The sequence below is a fragment of the Chrysochloris asiatica genome, unplaced genomic scaffold (genome assembly GCF_000296735.1).
Source record: "Chrysochloris asiatica unplaced genomic scaffold, ChrAsi1.0 scaffold00032, whole genome shotgun sequence".
NCBI lineage: Eukaryota > Metazoa > Chordata > Mammalia > Afrosoricida > Chrysochloridae > Chrysochloris > Chrysochloris asiatica.
The window spans coordinates 17,524,907-17,546,747 of record NW_006408550.1 but is presented as its reverse complement, the minus strand read 5'-3'; the positions used below and the strand labels follow the sequence as shown (position 1 = coordinate 17,546,747).

Below are 21,841 nucleotides of genomic sequence, written 5' to 3'. Positions count from 1 at the left end.
TTGTTTACTAGGTAATCCAGCACTGCTCATGTTGTTGTTGTTATGTGCTGTCGATCAGTATAAGGAGGTGCCGAGGCTGTAAACCTGTGGGAGCAGAAAGCCTTATCTTTCACCCAAACACTGCCTAAAATCCTTGTTTGTTATAAATCAAGGGATTTCTAAAGCACCTTCCTCTAAAACTTTATTATTCTAGGGCCCCTGGCTCTTAAAGATTTATGAATTGAGGATGGGGCACTAACCTGCCTTGTGGAAACAATGGAGACTCTCCACTCAGAGACATGGGATAAATCTGCCTTATTGGGGCACCTCTTGGTCTGTGTTAATGACAGTCACAGACTCCCCTCACTTAGGGATATGAGGCAAGTGTGGCACCAATAGCAATGAAATGACCTTTGTTTCAGCAAGCTCTTGCTTACAACACGCTTACATCTCAATTTGAGAAGAAAAACAGAGAGAATAAAAGAAAGTAGCTTCCTTTTCTCTTCATGATATCAGGAGATGCTTCACTATGAGAGTTATAATCAACTGATGGAAGATTGGCTGTATTTTTTTGCACTTTCCATTTGTAGTTTTGTTTCCAAAGGCGTTACCGGCATTTCTCTTAATTCAGATTTGCTGTTGAAGCTTCAATTGTAGAATATTGTTGTTGTTATGTGTCGTGGAGTCGGTTCCGACGCATAGCGACCCTGTCCAGGGTTTCCGAGGCTGTAAATCTTTACGGGAGCAGAAATCCTCCTCTTTCTCCCGCGGAACCGCTGGTAGTTTCCAACTGCTGAGCTATGAGACATGAAACATTAACATTTCATAGCGAAAATATGATTCCGTGATTTTTATTTTTAAGCAAGCCACTTCTTGCTTCCAAAAGGCAAAGTACTTTTGGAAGCATAGTCTCTTTTTATTACATTAATATTTCCTGAAATTCTAATTTAAAATATTCCACTCCTATGCATACAATTCAAGATAAATGACCCAGTTGAAATGCAACCAATGTTATTGGGAGAAATTGTAAAAACTTTGGATCACTTGTCAAAGAGTTAAAAATGTTCTCTTCCTCATGGTGTAGGAAATGGATAGTGTTACTCTTAGATATTTAAGTATATGCCATTAGTGTTCTACGGAAACGCTGAAAGAACAACGTTTTAAAGTCAGGAAGGGTAAGAAGCAGCAAGAAGGTTCATAGGTCACTATTTCAGTGACAAATCACAGGAGGTGGCTGCATAAAGGTTGTGAAAACTAGTTTCTCATTGCAGGAATTGGGTTGGGCCACTCCTTTACCCCCCTTCTCAAACACAAATATTTTCATATAATAAAAGCCTGTTTCCCTATGGTTATAACCCAGCCTCCCTTCCCCCGACACTACCATTTTAAAGGGGGTTTACTGTGCGTGTGTTTCCAAAGTTCCTAGGCTTTTTCTCTTTCTGGACCGTGTCTTGTAGAGGTGAGGTGTCCCTTTGGGGACTCACGCCCGGTGAGGGGACAAGAAACACCCACTAGGACCCAACCCGGGCAGCCAGAGGCCCGAGCATGCGCTGAGAGTTTGTGCAGCTGGCCCCGGCTGCCGCCGCTGCCTTGTCCGGACTTGGCGAGGACTTGGGAGGGACAGCAACGCTGGGAGGTGGCTTAGCAGAGACTTTCCAACAACTGCTGCCCAGGAGGTTCCCCCCCCCCCTCCTTTTTTTTTTCCCAGGAGGCGACGGCGGCGGCAGCGTGGGGAGAGGAAGAGAAGGAACCGTCTCTCTCCAGTTGGAGCCTCATGCAGCCCCTCGGTTCTCCGGGAGGAGCCTAGTAGTCCTGATGAGCTCCCGTCGCCCGTCTCCGACTGTACCCAGGCGGGAGTGGAGTGCCGGGCCCAGTGCCGACGGTGAGTGGCGCGCGTCTCCCGTCCTTCCTGCCGCGCTCCCGCCCGGCGCTGGCCGCCCTCGGTGCCGGTTGCTAAAGCATTTACAGGCGGTTCTGAGCTCCGCGCCGCTCCGCGCGCTCGGCCGCCGCGATTCCCCCCGCGCCCGGCCGGGGGCGCGCGTGGAGATGCCGGGCTTTGTGCTCACCTACCTCTTGGAGCGCGGGGTCTCTGCCCGGCCGGGACTGGGTGGGTGTCTGCACACCACTGGGCGCCTGCACAGCTGCGCAGACCCTCAGTTCCCGATGCCCCGCCCGCCCATGCCCTAGGCTAATCCATCCTCCTGGCCTGAAAACCTCATTTCTCACGTTCTTCCCAAGAAATCTAAGTCGCTGGGCGGAATCCCAGCTCAGCACGGCGCCCCCTCTGGTCCCGCGCGTTCTCACCAACTGCGGGGACAGGGTGAGGGGTATATGGGGTTAGAAGTCAGCGCACTGTCCTCATTGCAAGCACACTCGTGCCTTCAGGTTTGCTGGCGGCGCCTGTCCAGGGGGACAGTCTGGTTTCTTCCCTTTGGGGCAGTCCGAGAGGGAGGCGGATGGGCGTGGATGGAGAGAGACTTTAAAGAGTGCCTCATCAGGATGCAGAGGTGTCCCCTGAGAACCGAGAGCGCCTTCCATTCATTCTGGGAGTCTATTTCCTTCCCAACAGGTGTTATCTACAGTCCGTCCGGACTTTGGGGGAGTTTCAGTTACTATTTAAAGTTTAACAAACGATTTTTGATGAAGCGATATCTCGGATGAACTAGGTTTCGTACCCTCTTGGACTCAGCTGAGGAGTCTGGGTGTCACAGTGGTTCAGCATTCAGCTCCTAGCCAAAGGCCCTACCAGCCACTCCTCTGGAGAAAACTGAGGCCGCCTGCATTCTAAGGATTTGTTGTTGCTAAGTGTCTTGGAGTCCGTTCAGATTCATAGCGACCCTATCTGCAGAGGTTTTCTGAAGAGTGTGGATGGTGGATTTGAACTGCCAGTGCGTATATACAGCACCACACCAGGACTCAAGATTTACAGCTTTAGAAATCCTATGGGGCAATTCTACCCCGCCCTATAGGGCCACTTTGAATTGGCACTCCACCACAAGGGGTTTGGTTTTGGTTTCAGGGACCTAGCTGATGGCTGGCAGAGGAGGGCTGGGCTGGGGCGCGGGGGAGCAAGATGATGAGAGATCCCTTGTTGTCCCCTGCAGGTCGCTTTTGCTGTTTTCCCTGCTGGGATAGGATGTGGTGAGAGGATGGGGCTTCTTCCTCCTGGGGCTCACAATGGCCAGAGAAGATTCTGTGAAGTGTCTGCGGTGCCTACTCTACACTCTCAATCTGCTCTTTTGGGTAAGTCCAGCAATTTCACTGCACCAACAGGTGGCGACGGCTGGACCGGGGTTTCTGCTGTCACCAGATAATGTGCCAAAGGGCATGGCTAGGCATTAATTAATTACATGGCATCACACCCTCCATTTTTCAGAGAAGTCTATGTCAACCTTCATGAGATGCCTTTGATCCAGTTCAAGTTGCATTTACAATTAGAAAAGAGAAATCCGCCGCTAGTAGCTGGTGGCACTAAATTAGACATGGAGTTAATCTCGGGATATAAATAAATGCACGTGCTTGTACTTGTAGATAAAAAAAATCATGACATACTGCTTAGGGAACTGCTTGTTTCCAGGAATTTCAGATAACTTTGCAAGCCACAAATGTTTTCTTCCTTCATCTCAGCCTAGAAAATCTGATTAGGGCAAGCAGTCTGAACTGAGTTTTTGTAGGGTTCCATTCCCAAATATCCTATCTGAACATTGGGTAGATTTTCTTAGGGATTCCATACAGACTGAAAGGTGGTTTTTATGTAACTGTTTCCAAGTTGGAAAAGTTTTAGGGAATTTTCTGTATGCTTTTGGAAAACTCCCATAACCATTTAAGGAAACAAAATACATAAAATTTAACAAGCTCATGGAAATCTTTATGTATGCCTTCTGAGCTAGTGACTTTTTGTGCTGTTCGCCCGGTCATGCATTTTCATAAGGTGTTATTAATAAATCACATTAATATTTATAACATTTATGAGGAAAATAAAAATTGACATTTTGAAAGTTGCTTTAGGAACTTTGCTGGAACAGATATTCTCTTGCCATATTTTGTGTTCTTTTAATGATTTATATTAAAAATGTTAGAAATGTTAATATGTCATTTATTTACTTGCCTGGCTGGTCTGGCTGATGTTGGCTGGCTGATTGACTGGCACCAACCATTTTTCAGAATGTTATTACATGTGATCCAAATAGGATGACGTTTCGGTAAAGGTGCTCCTTATGAGCAGCATCAAATTACTGTGACAAATTAACCCTTACTACAGAGGTTTGAACTGCAAGGTCGGCAGTTCAAAGTTACCAGCTTCTCCACAGACACCCTATATACACCCTGTATAGGTGACTGAGGGGTGACTGAGGGGAGTTCTGGTGTGACACTGTAGAATAAAACACTGGACTTGCAAGGTCAGTTAGAACTGAAGGTTGGCGGTTCAAACTCACCAGCAACTCCTCAAAAACCCTATACAGGGTCGCTATGAGTCTGAACTGACTTGATGGCACTTAACAACAACAATAAAAGTGACTGAGGAATCCTGGTACAGTGCTGTAGGATAAGTACTGGACCACTAGCTGCAAGGTTGGGAGTTCAAACTCACCAGCCCCCCTTGGAAACCATATACAGAGTTGCTGTAAGTTGGAACTGACTCGATGGCACTTAACAGAAGCAACAACCACTACCACAGCAGCAGTGACAGATGTGAAAAAGGATCTGAAACGTCAGAAATTTTTTACCGTGAAAATTAAGTTAATAAATGTAAAGCCACAGTAACTGATTTTGTTTTGGTTTCATAAAAGTGGACCATTACATTACCTACTTAGTAATAGGCATTACAGTTTTGAACTCCATTTCCTTAAAATGTATAAGTATCACTCCTGCGCTGTGGATTAATACATTCAACTGCAAAGTCAGTTTGAACCACAAGGTGGATGGTTCAAGTTCACCAGCCGATCCTTGGAAACCCAATACAGAATTGCTCTGGGTTAGAACCGACTTGACAGCACAAAACAAGAACAGCAACAACACACTTCCTACCTTATCACTTATCTACAGTCTGTTTTCCAAGTATAGAATAATCACAGTTTATGACCCTCAACGAGATGCATCAGCCAAGTGACATCATTGATGGCGTCAAGTGTGGCGGCGGTAGTGAGGTTGGCCCAGGATCGGACATTGTTTCGTTCTGCTGTGCATGGGGTGGCTATGAGTCAGTTCCGACTCGATGGCACCTGACAACAATGACAACATGACTGAAAGGGCCTTTGTTGTTGTTGTTGTTGTTAAGTGCCGTTGAGTCGGGTCCGACCCATAGCGACCCTGTACAGGGTTTCCGAGGGTGTAAATCTTTACGGGAGTAGAAAGCCTCATCTTTCTCCCGCGGAGCAGCTGGTAGTTTCGAACCGCTGACCTTAAGGTTCGCAGCCCGATTCGTAACCACTACGCTACCAGAGCTCCTTAAAAGTGGCCAAATGGTCAGATTTTCTGACTGTGTAAATGAAGAGAATAAGTACAAGTTAAATGCCTTGTCCAAGGCCAAAGACCCAGTGGTACCAGTAAAAGGAACAGAATTCAACTCTCTTGCCCCTTGATAGAAACTTTAACATGTAGTTTACTGAGGATTGTGTCTTATAATTACAAAGATTTATTGTTTAACACAGGATAATATATTGGAAAAATTTTTTAAACATCTCTTTTACATGTATGAGTGTTGGGGGCTGGTGTAAATTAAAAATATTCAACAAAAATGTTTCTCTTCTGAGGAAAAAAAAATGTTTAAGAATACTTATTTCTTAATTCTTCCAAGGTTCTTTGTGTCTTTGGAGAATTTTAAATTCTGTTTCATTGTCATTTTGTTGTATTTCCACATGGTGGGTTTTTGTGTTTGGTGATCTATTTATTTGTATCTATTTTGGCTGCTTTCTCCTTTTTCCTATTCTCCTCATACCATCTCTTCTCCAACAAAGTGATCCATGTTAATGGCCGAGTATGTATCACTAATGTGTATTTTTCTTTGTTTCATACGAAGTTCTATTTACTTATACCTGCCCATATATATCCACTCAAATATATGTACACTTACAAGTCTATTTCTCCTCATAGTGACAGGGTTTCTGAGGCTATAAATCTTTATAGGAGCAGAATGCTTTGCCTTTCTCCCATGAAACAGCTTCTAGTTTTGAACTGATGACCTTGAGTTTGGCAACCTGACTTGTAACCACTATGCTACCACAGTTTATCTATCTATCTATCTATCTGTCTGTTTATCTATCTATATCTCTATCCTTTTAGATTTTCCCTAAAGTCTTTGTCTGCTAACTTATCTATTGAAATACAGGATGTTACTCTGATGGTCCAGTGATTTAAGCATTGGATGATAAACGAATGGTCAGTGGTTAAATCCCATCAGTAGCATCACAGCAGAAAGATGAGAAAGTTTCCTTCCCTAAAGACTTACAGCCTCGGAAACCCTATGGAGCAATTCTACCGTGTCCTACAAGGACATCATGAGTTACAATCAACTTGATGGCAGTGGTTTAGGGGATTTTATTGCAATACAATAATTTTTGTTTTTATTGCAATACAATTATTAAATTTTATTAGACTAAGAGGCAGCCATTCCAACAGAACAAGGGGGCATGAAATGGTTAAAAATTAGGAAAGGTGTGCTCCAGGGTTGTAGTCTTTCACTCAGTCTGTATACTGAGCAAATAATCCAAGAATCTGGATTATATGAACATGAATGTGGCATCTGGATTAGAGGAAGGTTTATCAACAACTTGTGATATGCAGATCATACAACTTTGTATGCTGAAAGTGAAAAGGATTTAAAATGTTTATTGATAAAGATCAATAAACATTTTGAGGTGTGGGTTGCACCTCAATGTAAAGAAAACAAAAATCCTCACAAATGGACCTATAAACAACATCCATATAAGAGAAAAGACTGAAGTTGTCAAAGACTTCATTTTGCTAGAATCCACAATCAATAATCATTGAGGCAGCAGTCAAGAAATCCAAGGACTTACTGCATTCAGTAAATCTGCTCGACAAGACTTCTTTAGAGTGTTCACGAGCAAAGATATCTATCAGCTTGAGGACTAAGGTGGGCCTGGCCCAAGCCATGGTATTTTCAGTAGCTTCATATGCATGTGAAAGTTGGACAATGAATAAGGAAGACTGTAGAAGAATTGATACATTTGAGTTATGGTGTTGGAGAAGAATGTAGAATGTACCATGGCCTGCCAGAAGAACAAACAAGTCTGTGTTGGAAGAAGTATAGCCAGAATACTCTTAGAAGCCGGAATAGCAAGACTTCATCTCTCATACCAGACATGTTATTAGAAGGGACCAGTATATCATACTAGATAAAGTTGAGGGTCATCAAAAAAGAGGAAGACCCCAATGAGATGAATTGGCACAGTGGCAGCAGGAATGAGCTCAAGCTTAACAATGATTGTGAGGATGGCACAAGAGTGGGCAGTGTTTTGTTCCTAGGGTTGTTATGAGTCAGAGCTGTCTCACTGGCACCCAACAATAAAAACAACACAGTATTAAATACATCCTTCTATGGAATGTGGAAGTTGGAAACAAAGAGGAAGGGTCAGTAGTTGGAAAATCATGCTGGAGATCACATGGTAAACTTTTGCTAGACCAATGACATATTCATTGCAAATATCTTTTTTCATCAACATAAACAGTATACATGGACCTCACCAGATGGAATACTCAGGAATCAAATTGACTACATCTGTGAGAAGATATCATGGAGAAGCTTAATAATATCAGTTTAAAGAAGACCAGGGGCCATCCATTGCTCATATGCAAATTCAGTCTGAAGAAAATTACAACAAATATGCAGTTGAGCCAAAACATGACTGAGTATATCCCAGTTGAATCTAGAGACAATCTCAATAACAGATTTGAAGCATTAGGCACTAATGACTAAATACCATAGGAGTTGTGGGATGACATCAAGAACATCATGCAAGATGAAAGCAAAAGGTCATTAAAAAGACAAGAAAGAAAGAAAAGACCAAAATGGATGTCAGAAGAGACTGAAAGTTGTTATTCAACATAGAAAAGATAAAGTGACTGGAAGAAATGAACAAGTAAAAGGGCTAAAGAGAAAATCTGTAAGGGAAGCTTGAGAAGACAAAGTCAAGTGTTATAATGAAATGTGCAAGGACCTGGAGGTAGAAAATCAAAAGGGAAGAACACACTCAGCATTTCCAAAGCTGAAGGAACTAAAGAAAAAAGTAAAGGCTCGACATGCAATATTGAAGGATTCTACGGGTAAGATATTTAATGACACGGGAAGCATCAAAAGAAGATGGAAGGAGTGCACAGAGTTACTGTACCAAAACAATTGGTTGATGTTCAATCATTTCACAAGGTAGCAGATCATCAATAACCAATGGTACTGAAGGAAGACGTCCAAGCTGCACTGAAGGTGTTGGCAAAAAAACAAGGCTCCAAGAATTGATGGAACACAAATTCAAATGTTTGAACAAACTAATGTTGCACTGAAGGACCTCACTTGTCCTAATGTCAAGATATTTGGAAGACAGCTACCTGGCCATCCAGTTGGAAAACATCCATTATTTGTGCCCATCTCAAAGAAAGGTGCACCAGTGGAATGTGAAAATTATTGAACAATGTCATTGCTATCACTTTCATGTAAAATTTTGTTGAAAGTAATTGATTGCCAAGTCAGAGCATTTTGGAGCTTTATGCTACGTAAATTCTTACGTTCCCTTACATTAACCTCTTAGCTATTTCTCAAAACAGCCTTATAAAATAGTGCCTCCCCCCCTTTTTTCTTTTTAGTTCCCATTTTACAGGTAAATAAAAAACTTGTATCCAGAGAAGTTCAGTAATTTGTTAATAAATACAAGGGATTCAAAGTCCACTCTTCCCCCCCCCCCCCCCCGACTAAGTCCAGTAGAAACTGTTACTGGAAATGGAAGTGGATTTGTATGCAGTAGAGGGGATTCATTGTATACCTGCCCGTTTCAAGTTCTTGGACCGGTGCTTCTCTAACCTTGATGTGTACAGGAATCACCTGAGCATTTTGTAAAACATGCAGATTCTGGTGTGGTGCTGTAGGATAGGCACTGTACTCCTAGCTCTGGTGGTTCAAACCTACCAACAGCTTTTTGCAAACTCACAGCGTTGCTATGAGTCACAACCAACTCAATGGGTACTTCACAGCAATAACATTAGATCTGGATTCCCCCTTGAAATTCTGTGTTTCTAAAAAGCTCCCTTGTTGGTGGTGGTCTACAGCGACCCTGTATAGGGTTTCCAAAGAGCAGTAGGTGGATTTGAACCTCTAACCTCATGGTTAGCAATCCAGTGCTTATACTACAGCAAACATGGAGTACTTCAAAAAATGCTGAGGAAAGAGAGATAAGCTACAGCTTTGGAAGCCACAGGTAATGAGGCAGCTTTCTCAATCTTGCAAAAGCAAAGGGAAGATCACTGTCTCCATACCCAGGATATGAAGTCTGATGTAAGAAGTAGGGCTCCTGTGTTACACTGGATTGTTCTCCTTTGAACTCCAATGAGAAGAAATTGCAAGTTCTAAAGTCTTCATCCTCAGAGTGCGGCAAAACAATAATACCCAGCAATGATAATGCAAGAAGTAACAGGGTTATGAATGAATGTCCAACTTATGGACAACTTCCTACCTTTCCTTTAATATTATAGGAATTCCTCATCACAATCATCTTTGCCCTCTGCACACGCAACTTTATGTTATTGAAAAGGCTTTGAGCCTTTTCTTGCCTTTACTAGGAACACTGCCATTGAGTTAAGTCCCGTTCATAGTAACCCTGTAGGTCAGAGTAGAACTGCTCCCTCGGGTTTCAAAGACTAAATCTTCATGGAGCAGACAGCCTTCTTTATCTGTGTACTGTAGGGCAGCTGGTGGGTTTGAACTGCTGACCTTGTGTTTAGTAGGCCAACTCTAAACCCTCTATGCTACCAGGCTCAGAACCGCACGTACCTATTCTGATTTACTTACAAATTCCACTTAAAGACGCATTTAGTAACAGATCTCATTCGTAACCTGAGGACTGTGGCAAATAGACAGAGAAGTGGTAGATCTGAGCTTTGTTGTTGTTAAGTGCTGTTGAGTCGATTCCGACCCATAGCGACCCTGTATAGGGTTTCCAAGGAGCAGTTGGTGAGTTTGAACCACCGACCTTGCAGTTCAAATGGCTTTGTAGTCTGACACATTAACTCACAGCACCACACCAGGACTCGATTTGAGCTTTACATTCTAATAAACACAGGCATACCTCGAAGATACTACAGGCTTGGTTCCAGATTACTACAATGGGTCCAAAATCACAATAAAGCCTATCACTGGAATATTGTGGTTTCCCAGTACATATAAAAGTTATATTTATACTATAGTCTACTAAATGTATACTACTAATTATATACTAGCATGAAAAAGTTTGACATATTTTAATTACCATGAGGTGACACAGAGACAGAAAATGAGCATATGCAATTGGAAAATGATACCTGTACACTTTCTTGATGTAGGATTGCCACAGACCTTCAATTTGTAAGATTTGTACTATCTGTGAAGCACACTAATTGCAATGCAATGAGATTGTAGTAAAATGAGGTATGCCTGTAACAAGCTAAATTCTTTGTACGCTTTTAAGAACAAAGAAAAGTTTTAAAGCGTCTAGTCTAATTTCTCTGTTTTCGGGATGAGCAAACAAGGAAGTACTAGAAGTTTGAGTTACTTGTCCTTGATTTCTTTGTAGAGACAGAACTGTGACTAAGATCTAGATCTCTCTTTTATATTCTGCTTTTTGATAACAGATTTTACCTAAGAAGAGAAGTGTAGGTAGCTGCTTTCAGATATCTAGCATGCTTGGAGAGAAATTGTATGTGTCACTATAATCTTATGGGAGACTCTACTTTTTGTGTGGAAAAATTTGAAGTAGTTAAAAGTCTGTGGTTTTATTGTGATCTTACTATTTTGACCAAACTGTAAGTCTACATTGGATAGTAAATTTATGGAATTTTCATACATAAGTTGTTGTTTGGTGCCCTCAAGTTGGTTTCCACTCATAGTGACTCTGCACATAAGGCTGTACCACCCTCACAAATGCAGTTGTGTTTGAGCCCATTGCTGCTGTGGTTGTGTTAATCCAGCTCATTGTGGTGCTTCTTCTTTTTGGCTGACCCTCTGCTTTATGAATCATGATGTCCTTCTTCAGGGACTGGTTCCTCCTGATAACATGTCTAAAGTATAAGAGATGAAGTCTTGATATCCTGGCTTCTAAGGAGCATTCTGGCTGTACTGCTTCCAACACAGATTTGTTTCTTCTTCTGGCAGTCCATGGTACTTTCAGTATTCTTCAGCAGTGCCATAATTTCAAATGTATCCATTCTTCTCTTCTTTTCCTTGTTCATTGTTAAACTGTCATATGCTTATAAGGTGATTGAAAATACCATGGCTTGGGTCAGGCGCACCTGTTATCTTTGCTTGTGAACACTTTAAAGAAGTCTTGCAATATGTCCTTTGATTTCTTGCTGTGCTTCCAGGAGTGTTGATTGTAGATCTTGGTTTGAAAGCATCTTGATTTAAGACATGCCTTTTCATAATCAGATTCAACCAAAAGCAGAATATGGCTCAAAATCAAATTTTATACTTCTAAATATTCTAAATGTTTTAAAAGACAGAATGAAGTAAATACACACCTGTAAGTATCATGTATTGAAGAGCAGAGATGTCAGCTTGAGGACTAAGGTACGCCTGACCCAAGCCATGGTATTTTCAATAACCTCATATGGATGCGAAAGCTGGACAGTGAATAAGGAAGATCGTAGAAGAATTGATGCCTTTGAGTTGTAGTGTTGGAGGAGAATACTGAAAGTGCCATGGACTGCCAAAAGAACCAATAGATCTGTTTTGGAAGAAGTGCAACCAGAGTGCTCCTTGGAGGCCAAGATGGCTAAGCTTCGTCTCTCATACTTTGGACACATTGTCTGGAGAGAACAGTCACTGGAGAAGGATGTCATGCTGGGTAAGGTAGAGGTCAGAAAAAAAGAGGAAGACCCCCAATGAAATGGATCAGCCAGGTGACATCATTGATGGCGGTAGTGAGGTTGGCCCAGGATTGGACATTGTTTCGTTCTGCTGTGCATGGGGTCGCTATGAGTCGGTTCTGACCCGATGGCACCTGACAACAACAACAACAAGTATCTTGTGGTGTTGTAAGATCAGCACTAGGCTGCTAACTACAGGGTCGGTGTTTTAAATCCACCAGCCACTCCTTGGAAAGCCTTTGCAGGGTTGCTGTGAGTCTGAATCAAATTGACGACACTTAACACTACATCAAGTAGTAGAACAACTATTTCTATAAAATACGACTTGTCTCATTCTCGAAATAGTTCCTTAAGTTTCAAATCATATTTCATAATATGTGAGTAAGCATAAGGAACAATAAGTAATATTTGTAATATTTGAGTAAGCATAAGGAGTCCTGGTGTGGAGCTGTGGGCTAATGTGTCAGACTACAAAGTCAGTTGAACTGCAAGGTCGGTGGTTCAAGCTCACCAGCTGCTCCTTGGAAACCCTATACAGGGTCACTATGGGTTGGAATCAGCTTGACAGCACTTAACAACAACAACAAAGAAAAATAAGCCCACTTCCATATAACTGCAGTATTCCTAATAAGTTAATCATCATGAGGCATAGCTGAAGAATTATTTTCATAACTAATTTGGAAAATTATCAGACATTATCTGCAAGGAGCCTTGAATGACTATGTAAGTTTGACTTCTAGATTTACTAATACTGGGATTAGTTGTTGAGGTGACTTGCTCTCAATTTTAGGCTAGTGTCTGACTGTGGGCATGCCCTCTGTTTGTTTTAACGTTACCACTTTCTCAACCCAGTAGGTAAAATCCCTCTTTGAGAAAGAAGCTGTCCTCATACATACAAGGTTGCTGGAATTAATGCCATGAGAAAAAGAGTTTATTCTCAGACTTGTTTGTTGACTGTAGGATAAGGCTTTGTGCTGATAATATTTATTTTGACTAATGTTCTGTGCAAAACTACAATGCTTGGGAACATTCCTATAAAAACCATGCAATAGCAGAGTAGAGTAGAATCCAAAGTTTGTTGTTTAAAGGACTTTTGAAAACACCTAAGCAAGCTTCTAAGGTGATACACAATCTTTGAACCAGTCATTCTGCAAGCATCTCTCTACTGAAATACTTCCAATGATAGAAAACTTAGTTCGTATTAAAACATCTCTCAATTTTCTGAAAGATCCTCTGATAGTTAACTTATGTATTCATGTAAAACCATCTCCCTTTAATGATTTTTCTGTGTACGCATCCAGAATGTATGAGGCTACTCTACTGGGGCTGGTGCATTCCTCCTTGGTGGGAGTATTAAGTTAGTAAGTAGTGGTGTGTGCCCTCAAAAGGGTTCCAGTTCTCATAGGATGAGATCAAAGCAAAGCAAAGCAAACCCATTGCTGTAGAGTTCATTTAGACTCAGGGGACCCATGAGTCTTAGCCTTCTCTTCCTTTTCTAATTATTTGGATAATCATCCTTTAGATAATTATCTTAAAAAACTTTGTATAGGTTTTCTTGGCTGTAATTTTACACTGGACAGCAGTTCAAACCCAGCAGCCACTCCTCGAAAGTCCTATGCAGGTTGTAACCAACTCGATGATGCTTAACCATTACAACAACAGTCTCACAGAAGCAGGTAGCAGACCTTTCTTTCAGACAAGGCTGGTGGTGCAAACTCAACCTCTGGGTCAGCAGTTAATTGTGAACCATTCGTGTGGCTCAAGCACCTGGAGGAGTGACAAGTTGTTAGGTGGCTTTGAGTCAATTTTTATTCATAGCAACTCCATTTGACAAAATAGAATTGTCCCATATGGTTTTCTAGACTGAATCTTTATGGGAACAGAACACCATATCTTTCTCTATGGAGCCACTGGATGAATTTGAACCACAAGCCTTTTGGTAGGATGCCAATGGGAAAATGTGATAACTGCTCTATGAGGTCAGGACAAATGGTGCTGAGGAGGAGGCCGGGGCGGGGGGAGGGGGGAAGAGGGAGTTGGGAGATAGTCTTTACACTATAGCTGATGTTTGGACTGGCCTATCAGGAGTAGGAGCTCTGGTATCATAATGGTTACGAATTGGGCTGTGAACTGCAAGGTCAGCAGTTCGAAACTACCAGCTGTTGTCCATGGGAGAAAGATGAGGCTTTCTGCTCCCGTAAAGATTTACAGCCTTGGAAACCCTGTACAGGGTCGCTATGGGTCGGAACCAACTCCACGGCACACAGCCAGCCAGCCATCAGGAGTAGGAGAGCTTACGCAGAATGTTCTCAAACTGGAAGAACATGCTCAGCCTTTTTCAACCTGAAAGAACTGAGGCAAAATTCAAGCTTCAATTGCAATATTGAACGATTCCATGGGCAAAATATTGAATGATGCAGAAAACATCAGAAGACTGTGGAAGGAATACATGGAGTCACTATAACAACAAAAATTGCTGATGCTCCAGCATTTCAAGTGGTAGCTATAATCAAGAACTGATGGTACAGAAGAAAAAAGTCCAAGCTGTACTGGAGGCATTAGGAAAAAACAAGGCTCCAGGAACTGACAGAATACAAATTGAAATCTCTGAGCATTCTGTTGTAACGCTGGAGGCATTCACTTACCTATTTAAGGCATAGGGAAGATAGCTACTTGGTCAACCGATTGGACTATTTGTGCCCATTCTAAAGAAAGGTGACCCAACTGAATGCAGAAATCATCAAACAATTGATAAAAGACTACAATCTTCAGTATGGATTGCACCTCAATGTAAAGAAAACAAAAATCCACATACCTGAACCAATGAATAACATTGTGATAAATGGAGAACAGATTGAAGTTTTCAAAGATTTTATTTTACTTTGCTCAACAAACAACACTCATGGAAGCAGCAGTCAAGAAATCAAATGACATATTGCATTAGGAAAATCTGCTGTTAAAAACCTCTTTCAATCCTTGACCGAGTGCCTGCTGATTGCATCACCTGGGCCTTGAATAGACTAAGAGGGCAGAAGCCCAGGCGCGTAGTTCACATAGCAAACCAAAAAAACTTTAAATCTAAAAACAAAGCAAAACTGGTTACCACAAATCTTAAGAAGATAAACATTGTGAATAATGAAAAAGTTACCAGAGTAAATAAAGCTTTTGTAGATATAGAAAAGGAACTTGTGCATTTCTCAAAAGGCCTTTCCCTTGAACCACCGCAAAAAAACTAATTCTTGTGCAGCAGCATGAAAACCACCCAGTCAATCTGGCCGAGGCTACAAGATTAATGGCTCAGTTGTAATGCAGTAGTGATATATCATATTCCCAAGAAAAAAAGACCAATAAATTTAATGTTTTATACAAACAAACAAACAAACAAACAAACAAATAAACCTCTTTCAAGTGTTCAAGAACAAAGATAACAGTTTGAGGACTAAGGCGTTCCTTACCCTAGACACATGACATTTTCAGTTGCCTCATATGCATGTTAACATAGCATTGAATAAGGAAGGCTGTGGAAGAATTGATGCATTTCAGTTATGTGTTGGAGAAGACTATTGAAAGTACCATGGACTACCAGAAGAACTAACAAATCTGTCTTTGAAGAAGTACAGGCAGAATACTCCTTGGAAGAGAGGATGGCTATGCTTTGTCTCTCATCCTTTGGACGTGTTATTAGTGGGGGTGGGGGAGTGGGGAGCCGATCCCTGAAAAAGGACATTATGCTTGGTCAAGTAGAGGGTCAGCAAAAAAGACAAGACCCCCAACAAGATGGGTTGACCCAATGGCAGCAGCCGTGTGCTCAAATGTAACAATTGTGTGGAAGTCACGGGACCCAGCAGTGTTTTGTTCTGTCGTGCAGAGGGTCACTGTGAGTTGAAATGGATCCAACAGAACCTAATAACAATAGGAATTGCTCAGGTGACAAGGATGGGAGGGTGGGAAGATTGGGATAGCATAGGATTTCAGGCAAAGGGAACCACATAGAGACATTTAGTGAAGGTATAAAGGCACTGGGAGATTGATCTGTATGGGACACTTTGGACAAATGCAATTAGTTGTGGTCTGAGTGCAGAGTGTGTGTGGGAAGAAGCCAGCAGGCATCAGTGTTGAACAGAGAGCTTACAGAGTGACTGCAAAGACCCTTGTGACTTGCCAAGGGATGTACGTTTTATTTTCTAGGAGGGAGCTAGGCAAAGAGGGAGTGATGGTTATTGAGGCCTGATAAGGAATTGTAGATGACTTTTTATGGGAGACCCAGGCTTCTTGGCCAATGCATTTCATACATAGCCAACTTCTGCCTATTAATGGAAGCTGAGTGTTGCTCTGATGCTGAACACTCTTCAGCAGAGCTTTCAGACTAAGACAGACTACGAAGAAAGTCCTGTAAATCTACTTTTGAAAATCAACCAATAAAAACCTGATGGGTCACAATAGTCTGATCTAGAACCAATCATGGGGATGGTGCAGGGCTAGGTAGCATTTTGTTCCATTGCACTTGGGGTCACTGTGTGTCAGCAGCCAACTCCTTGGTAGCTAATAACAACAACAATAACACATAATAACATTAAAAGCTGCATAAAGGTAACTGAAGGATGAATTTGAGGTGGAATTGTGAGATGAAGGGTTCTGTTATAAGGTGATTTGTAATTGCCTGGCAAGAGAAGACAGAAAAAGGAGGGGGATACACCAAAGGCATTGCAGGAACAGCTGGTAGGGCTTGAAGTGAATTCAAAGTCAGGCTGAGGAAGAGGTAGGGGTCAGGTTGCCTGCCAGGCTGTCAGTTGGTGTGATTGAGGACTTGATATTATGCCTTTTACTGAGATAGGAGAAATGTGGATGGACTGCTAGGCAGGCTTGAGGGGAACAGAGAGCAGTTCATCTTTAGCGATCTCCGTATTGAGAATGGCCTTTGGTAGGCCACAGGGCTGACCCCCTCTGCCGTACGGTACACCTCCGGATAGCAGAAGCTTCCATTCCCGAACTGATTTCAGAGCAGTCTAGTGTCTGGTACCATGGTAGTTACGAATCAGGCTGTGAACCTCATTGTCAGCAGTTCTAAACTACTGTTCCACAGGAGAAAGATGAGGCTGTGTGCTTCCATACAGATTTACAGCCTAAGAAACCCTGTACAGGGTCGCTATGAGTCGGAACTGACTCCACAGCACATAACCAGTCTCTTAAATTGAAGGAGAACGATTAAGGGAAAGCTCTAGGTTATAAGGACTTTTGGATAATGGTGGTTATGGTGTGCCCTCAAGTCGGTTCCTTGTATAGCTCCTCTGTCTAGGTTTTTTGGTGTGGCGCTGTGGGTTAATGCGCCAGACTGTTTGAACTGCAAGGTCAGCAGTTCAAGCTCACCAGCAGCTCATCGGAAATCCTATACAGGGTCACTGTGGGTCGGAACCAATTCAATGGCACTAACAACAACAACAACAACAATTTGGATTTTTGAGGCTGTAAATCTCTATAGAAGCAGCAAGTCTCATCCTTCTCCTGAGGAGTGGCTGGTAGATTCAAACTGCTGACCTTGTGGTTAGCAGTCCAGCTCATCATCCACTATGCTACCAGAGTTCCTTTGAGATATTGTAAGTAATATATAGAAAACTCTATGAAGTAGCTATGTTTATTATAATATGTTATAAATGAGGAAACAGGTTTAGGAAAGAATTGGCATGTCCAATGCCAGCTGGAATTCAAACCCAATGCTTTTTGATGTTGTGGCTTCCTGCTGTCATTGTGATCATGATCAAACCCTTAAAGTGGCTTCACAGACTCCGTATGATCGACCTGACCTACCTTCCCGTCTCATCACGTGCGGCTTTCCCTTCCTTGAACGTTGCCTGCCTTTTACTTTGGGGCTTACTGCTTTTACTGATTAGAATATTCAGTAATTCTAATTACTTGGGTAATCATCCTTTAGATTTTAACTGTCTTGGGGGAAAAAAAAATCTCTTTTACTCTTGGAGTAAGGTATAGATCTCTGAAATGGATTTGTTTGGCAACTTGTGCTGATTTTGCCCTTCTTATCACAGTGTGCGGTTCCATGTTTATTTCTGAGCTGATTTATGTGTGTCCTCCAGTTCCTTGCACTTTAGAGATGGTATCTATTTTGCTCATAAGGATATCTACAGTACATTGCCCCAAAACACCCAAGCACTTTGCCCACAAACTGATTCCAATTCACGGTGACCCCACATGTTTTCAGTGGCTATAATACTATGGAAAGGAGCTCTGGTAGTGTAGTGGTTACGGATTGGGCTGTGAACCGCAAGGTCAGCAGTTCGAAACTACCAGCTATTCTGCAGGAGAAAGATGAGGCTTTCTGCTCCCGTAAAGATTTACAGCCTTGGAAACCCTGTGCAGGATCGCTATGAGTTGGAACTGACTCCATGGTAAATAACAACAACAACAACAACAACAAAGATTTATAGCCTGGAAACCCTGTATAGGGTCGCTATGAGTCACTTCCGACTCCATGGTACATAACCACCAACCATAATCTTATGGAAGTAAGATTACCAGGTTTTTCTGTCTTGGTACCACCAACCTTTCAATGGAATCTAGTACCTGGCAAAGAGTAGGGGTCAATACCTATGTTTTGAATGGAAAATTGACATCAGAGACCTAGACTCAACCATTTACCATCCAAAAAATGTTTTAGAATATTCTGTTTCATAGAAATATACATTTTCATCATAATGGAAGAGCTGTGTATAGTGACAACCACTGAAAATATATCACATAAAATGAAGAGTCAGGTAATTAATAGACACTAGACTTGGGGCTTTGAGACTGAAAACTGGCTAATAGACTGTAAGAAATCATCAGCTGGAGAAGACAAGGGTAGCCATTACTTTGAAAAGTGATTAAAGATAGGAGAGAAAAATTAGAAATTTAAAAGATTTCAAGGTAACTTGTATAAAATAGCATATTAATGGATTTCTTATCTCTGTGCCAGACTAGGAAGAAAGACTTGGTAATCTACATGTAGCCAAGTAGAAGGCGAGCAGATAACCTCAGAGCTAATCCAGGAGCCCAGGGTCCACTGGTCGGCCTATGTCTGACTCACTTTTATTAGGTTTACAGTGTATTCTTGATTCCCCACAGAAATGAATACAATACTGAGTACTCTCATTTTACTCTAAACTGTACTTCTAGATTCTTATAGGCCGTGGGCCACGTTGTCAGTTCTGTGAAGTCTATCAGCACACTTTCATAATAATATATACGTTTTAAACATAAAATGGAACAATGGGTTACAAAGGAAATTAATGCTTTATCTTCAGTTTAAGAGCCACTGAGCCTCCACTTGCCCATGTGTCTATTTCAGACATTCAGAGGAAACCTGACCACCAAAGATATTTCCCCTCATTTTGGCAGCCTGTGGATCTGTGCTTAGAGACCTGTATTTTCAGTGAGGTTAAGTGGTGGTACTTGACCATGCTTTCTGTATTCACAAAATTCTTTTATAAGAAATGATCTCTCGTATAAGTCTTTGGTTTATTCTGTAATCTGTATAGGAAACATATGGGATTGTTACTCATTTTTAAAATAATGAGTTGACTATCCCACATCCTACAAAAATGACCCATGCATTTTGCTTAAATGTTGTTATGGGGTTTGGGATTTTATCCAAGTTGATATGTTTCAAGTCATCGGTTATCATTACTATTTTGATTCTTGAATGGTTTGATCTTTAGCCAAGAAAAGCTTGTTAAGTTAGTCCTTGTGTCTTCTTGATCACCTTCCTTGCTTTCAAGCATGACAACATGCTCTACACTTGTCTTCCATAACCAATCATTTAGTTTTACTCTGTTCTCCTCATCTTGTCCTGACCCTTGGAATCGACCATTTAATAGTGCAGATTTTCTGAATCCCATTGTATGGCATTCAATTTAGTGACTGTGTTATGATTACTAAATGGAATCGGAGATATTTGTAGGAATGGTGGTTGGTGGTGGTTGTGTGCCACTGAATCAGTTCCAACTCATAGCAACCCTTTATAGGGTTTGCAAGGCTATAAATCATTATAGGAGTAGAAAGCCTCATCTTTCTCCCGCGGAGCAGCTGGTAGTTTTGAACCGCTGACCCCTAAGGTTCGCAGCCCGATTCGTAACCACTACGCTACCAGAGCTCCTATAAATCATTATAGGAGTAGAAAGCCTTATCTTTCTCTTGAGGAGTGACTGGCGGATTTGAACTACTAACCTTGTGGTTAGCATCCTGACTCATAATCATTAGGGTCTCAGGGCTCCTGTTGATAGCATTAGTTACATTTTAATGGGTGGTAGATGGTGATTAGAAAAAAGCATAATGGTTATGTTATGAAAATCATTAAAGGTTTGATCATCAGTCTTGCATGAATGTGCCTGAAATCCTTGGTAATCAACCAATTTATATATAAATATATATCTTTCCTCCCCAGTTAATGTCCATCAGTGTGTTGGCGGTTTCTGCGTGGATGAGGGACTACCTGAATAATGTTCTGACGTTAACTGCAGAAACAAGGTAGGCTTCATGATTAATGATTCATTTCTTTCATTAGGTTTCTTCAGATGCTGGTTTTTAAAATAACTCAGCTGTTTAGGTGGTAGTGCCATTCCAAGATCATTTGGGAAGTTGTTCCTACCCATGGGTTATTTTGTATTTTCCAACGTTCTTATTATGGTGTGCCACTGCTTTGAGAAAGGGTCTGGGGCAGCCGGTTTCCAAGTCTATTTCTGGGCATGGTGACAGCAGGCACCTATACTCTAGACTGTCTTTAAGTCATGTCGTAGTTACATGGAAAGGACAGTTATTTATTTTTGTACATTTTTGCTATTTTTCCCTAGAAAATCACCTTCAGCTTCTTACCTTCACAATCCTGACTTAATTAAAAGCAAAACCCACAGTGGCTTTCTCTTCTCTAGTTTTAAGTTTCGCTTCATTAACACCACAAGGGACCAATTACTTAACATCTTTTAGTTTCACTTTGTCTCTGAATGACAGTTGTAATTTATGTCACTCTGATTTGTCATAAGGATTAAATGAGATACATTTTTGTAAAGCCCTAACACAATGTCATTAAGTAAGCCCTTCATAATGGCGTTTATTATTATTCATATAATTATATTAGTAAAAAGGAGCTCTGGTAGTGTAGTGGTTATGAGTCAGGCTGCTAATCTCAAGGTCAGCAGTTTGAAACTACCAGACATTCCATGAGAGAAAGATGAGGCTTTCTGCTACTTAAAGATTTACAGCTTTGTAAATCCTATGCAGGGTCACTATGGATCTGAACTGACCCCACAGCACACCACTACATATGCATAAAATTATAATGCATAAGTTTGCTATATAATGTTATAGCAGAACTCATCTTTCTCTCTTTCTCGTTCTTTTACTATAAACAGGTTGTCTTCTGTATAGCAATCTCCCCCCATCTTGGGGAAGGACCCATTGTTGGGAAGAAGGGAAGAGCTGCACATAGAGTCCCAAGTCAGACGAGAGGAGGACTAATCCTCCCAGCTGAGAAATAGCAAAGCGTCCAATGCTTTACTAAGGCTAAGATTTCAGAGCTAATGACACGCTCACCTGTAACCAAAACACTAATGTTCCCTCCACAGGAGAACGATGTGGCAGTCTGCTGCCATGAAGATTACAGTCTTAGCCACCCTATGGGGCAGTTCTGTTCTATCCTGTGGTGGTAGGGGGTGGAGATGTGCTGTGGAGTCGGTTCCGACTCATAGTGACCCTGTACAGGGTTTCTGAGGCTGTAAATCTTTACGGGAGCAGAAAGCCTCATCTT

General features: G+C 41.7%; 1 protein-coding gene and 1 pseudogene across 1 annotated transcript in view; both read left to right on the top strand.

The window, feature by feature from the left end:
• The first annotated feature begins 1,547 nt into the window (after nt 1-1,547).
• The window catches only part of TSPAN12 (tetraspanin 12), an 88,428-nt gene continuing 68,134 nt past the window's right edge, over nt 1,548-21,841 (top strand). The window contains exons 1-3 of the mRNA XM_006859319.1: nt 1,548-1,861; nt 3,084-3,222; nt 20,483-20,565. Coding sequence (XP_006859381.1) covers nt 3,157-3,222; nt 20,483-20,565 — 149 coding nt within the window. The 5' untranslated portion in view covers nt 1,548-1,861; nt 3,084-3,156. The remainder of the gene's footprint in view (nt 1,862-3,083; nt 3,223-20,482; nt 20,566-21,841) is intronic.
• On the top strand, nt 4,171-15,355 carry LOC102842446 (annotated as a pseudogene).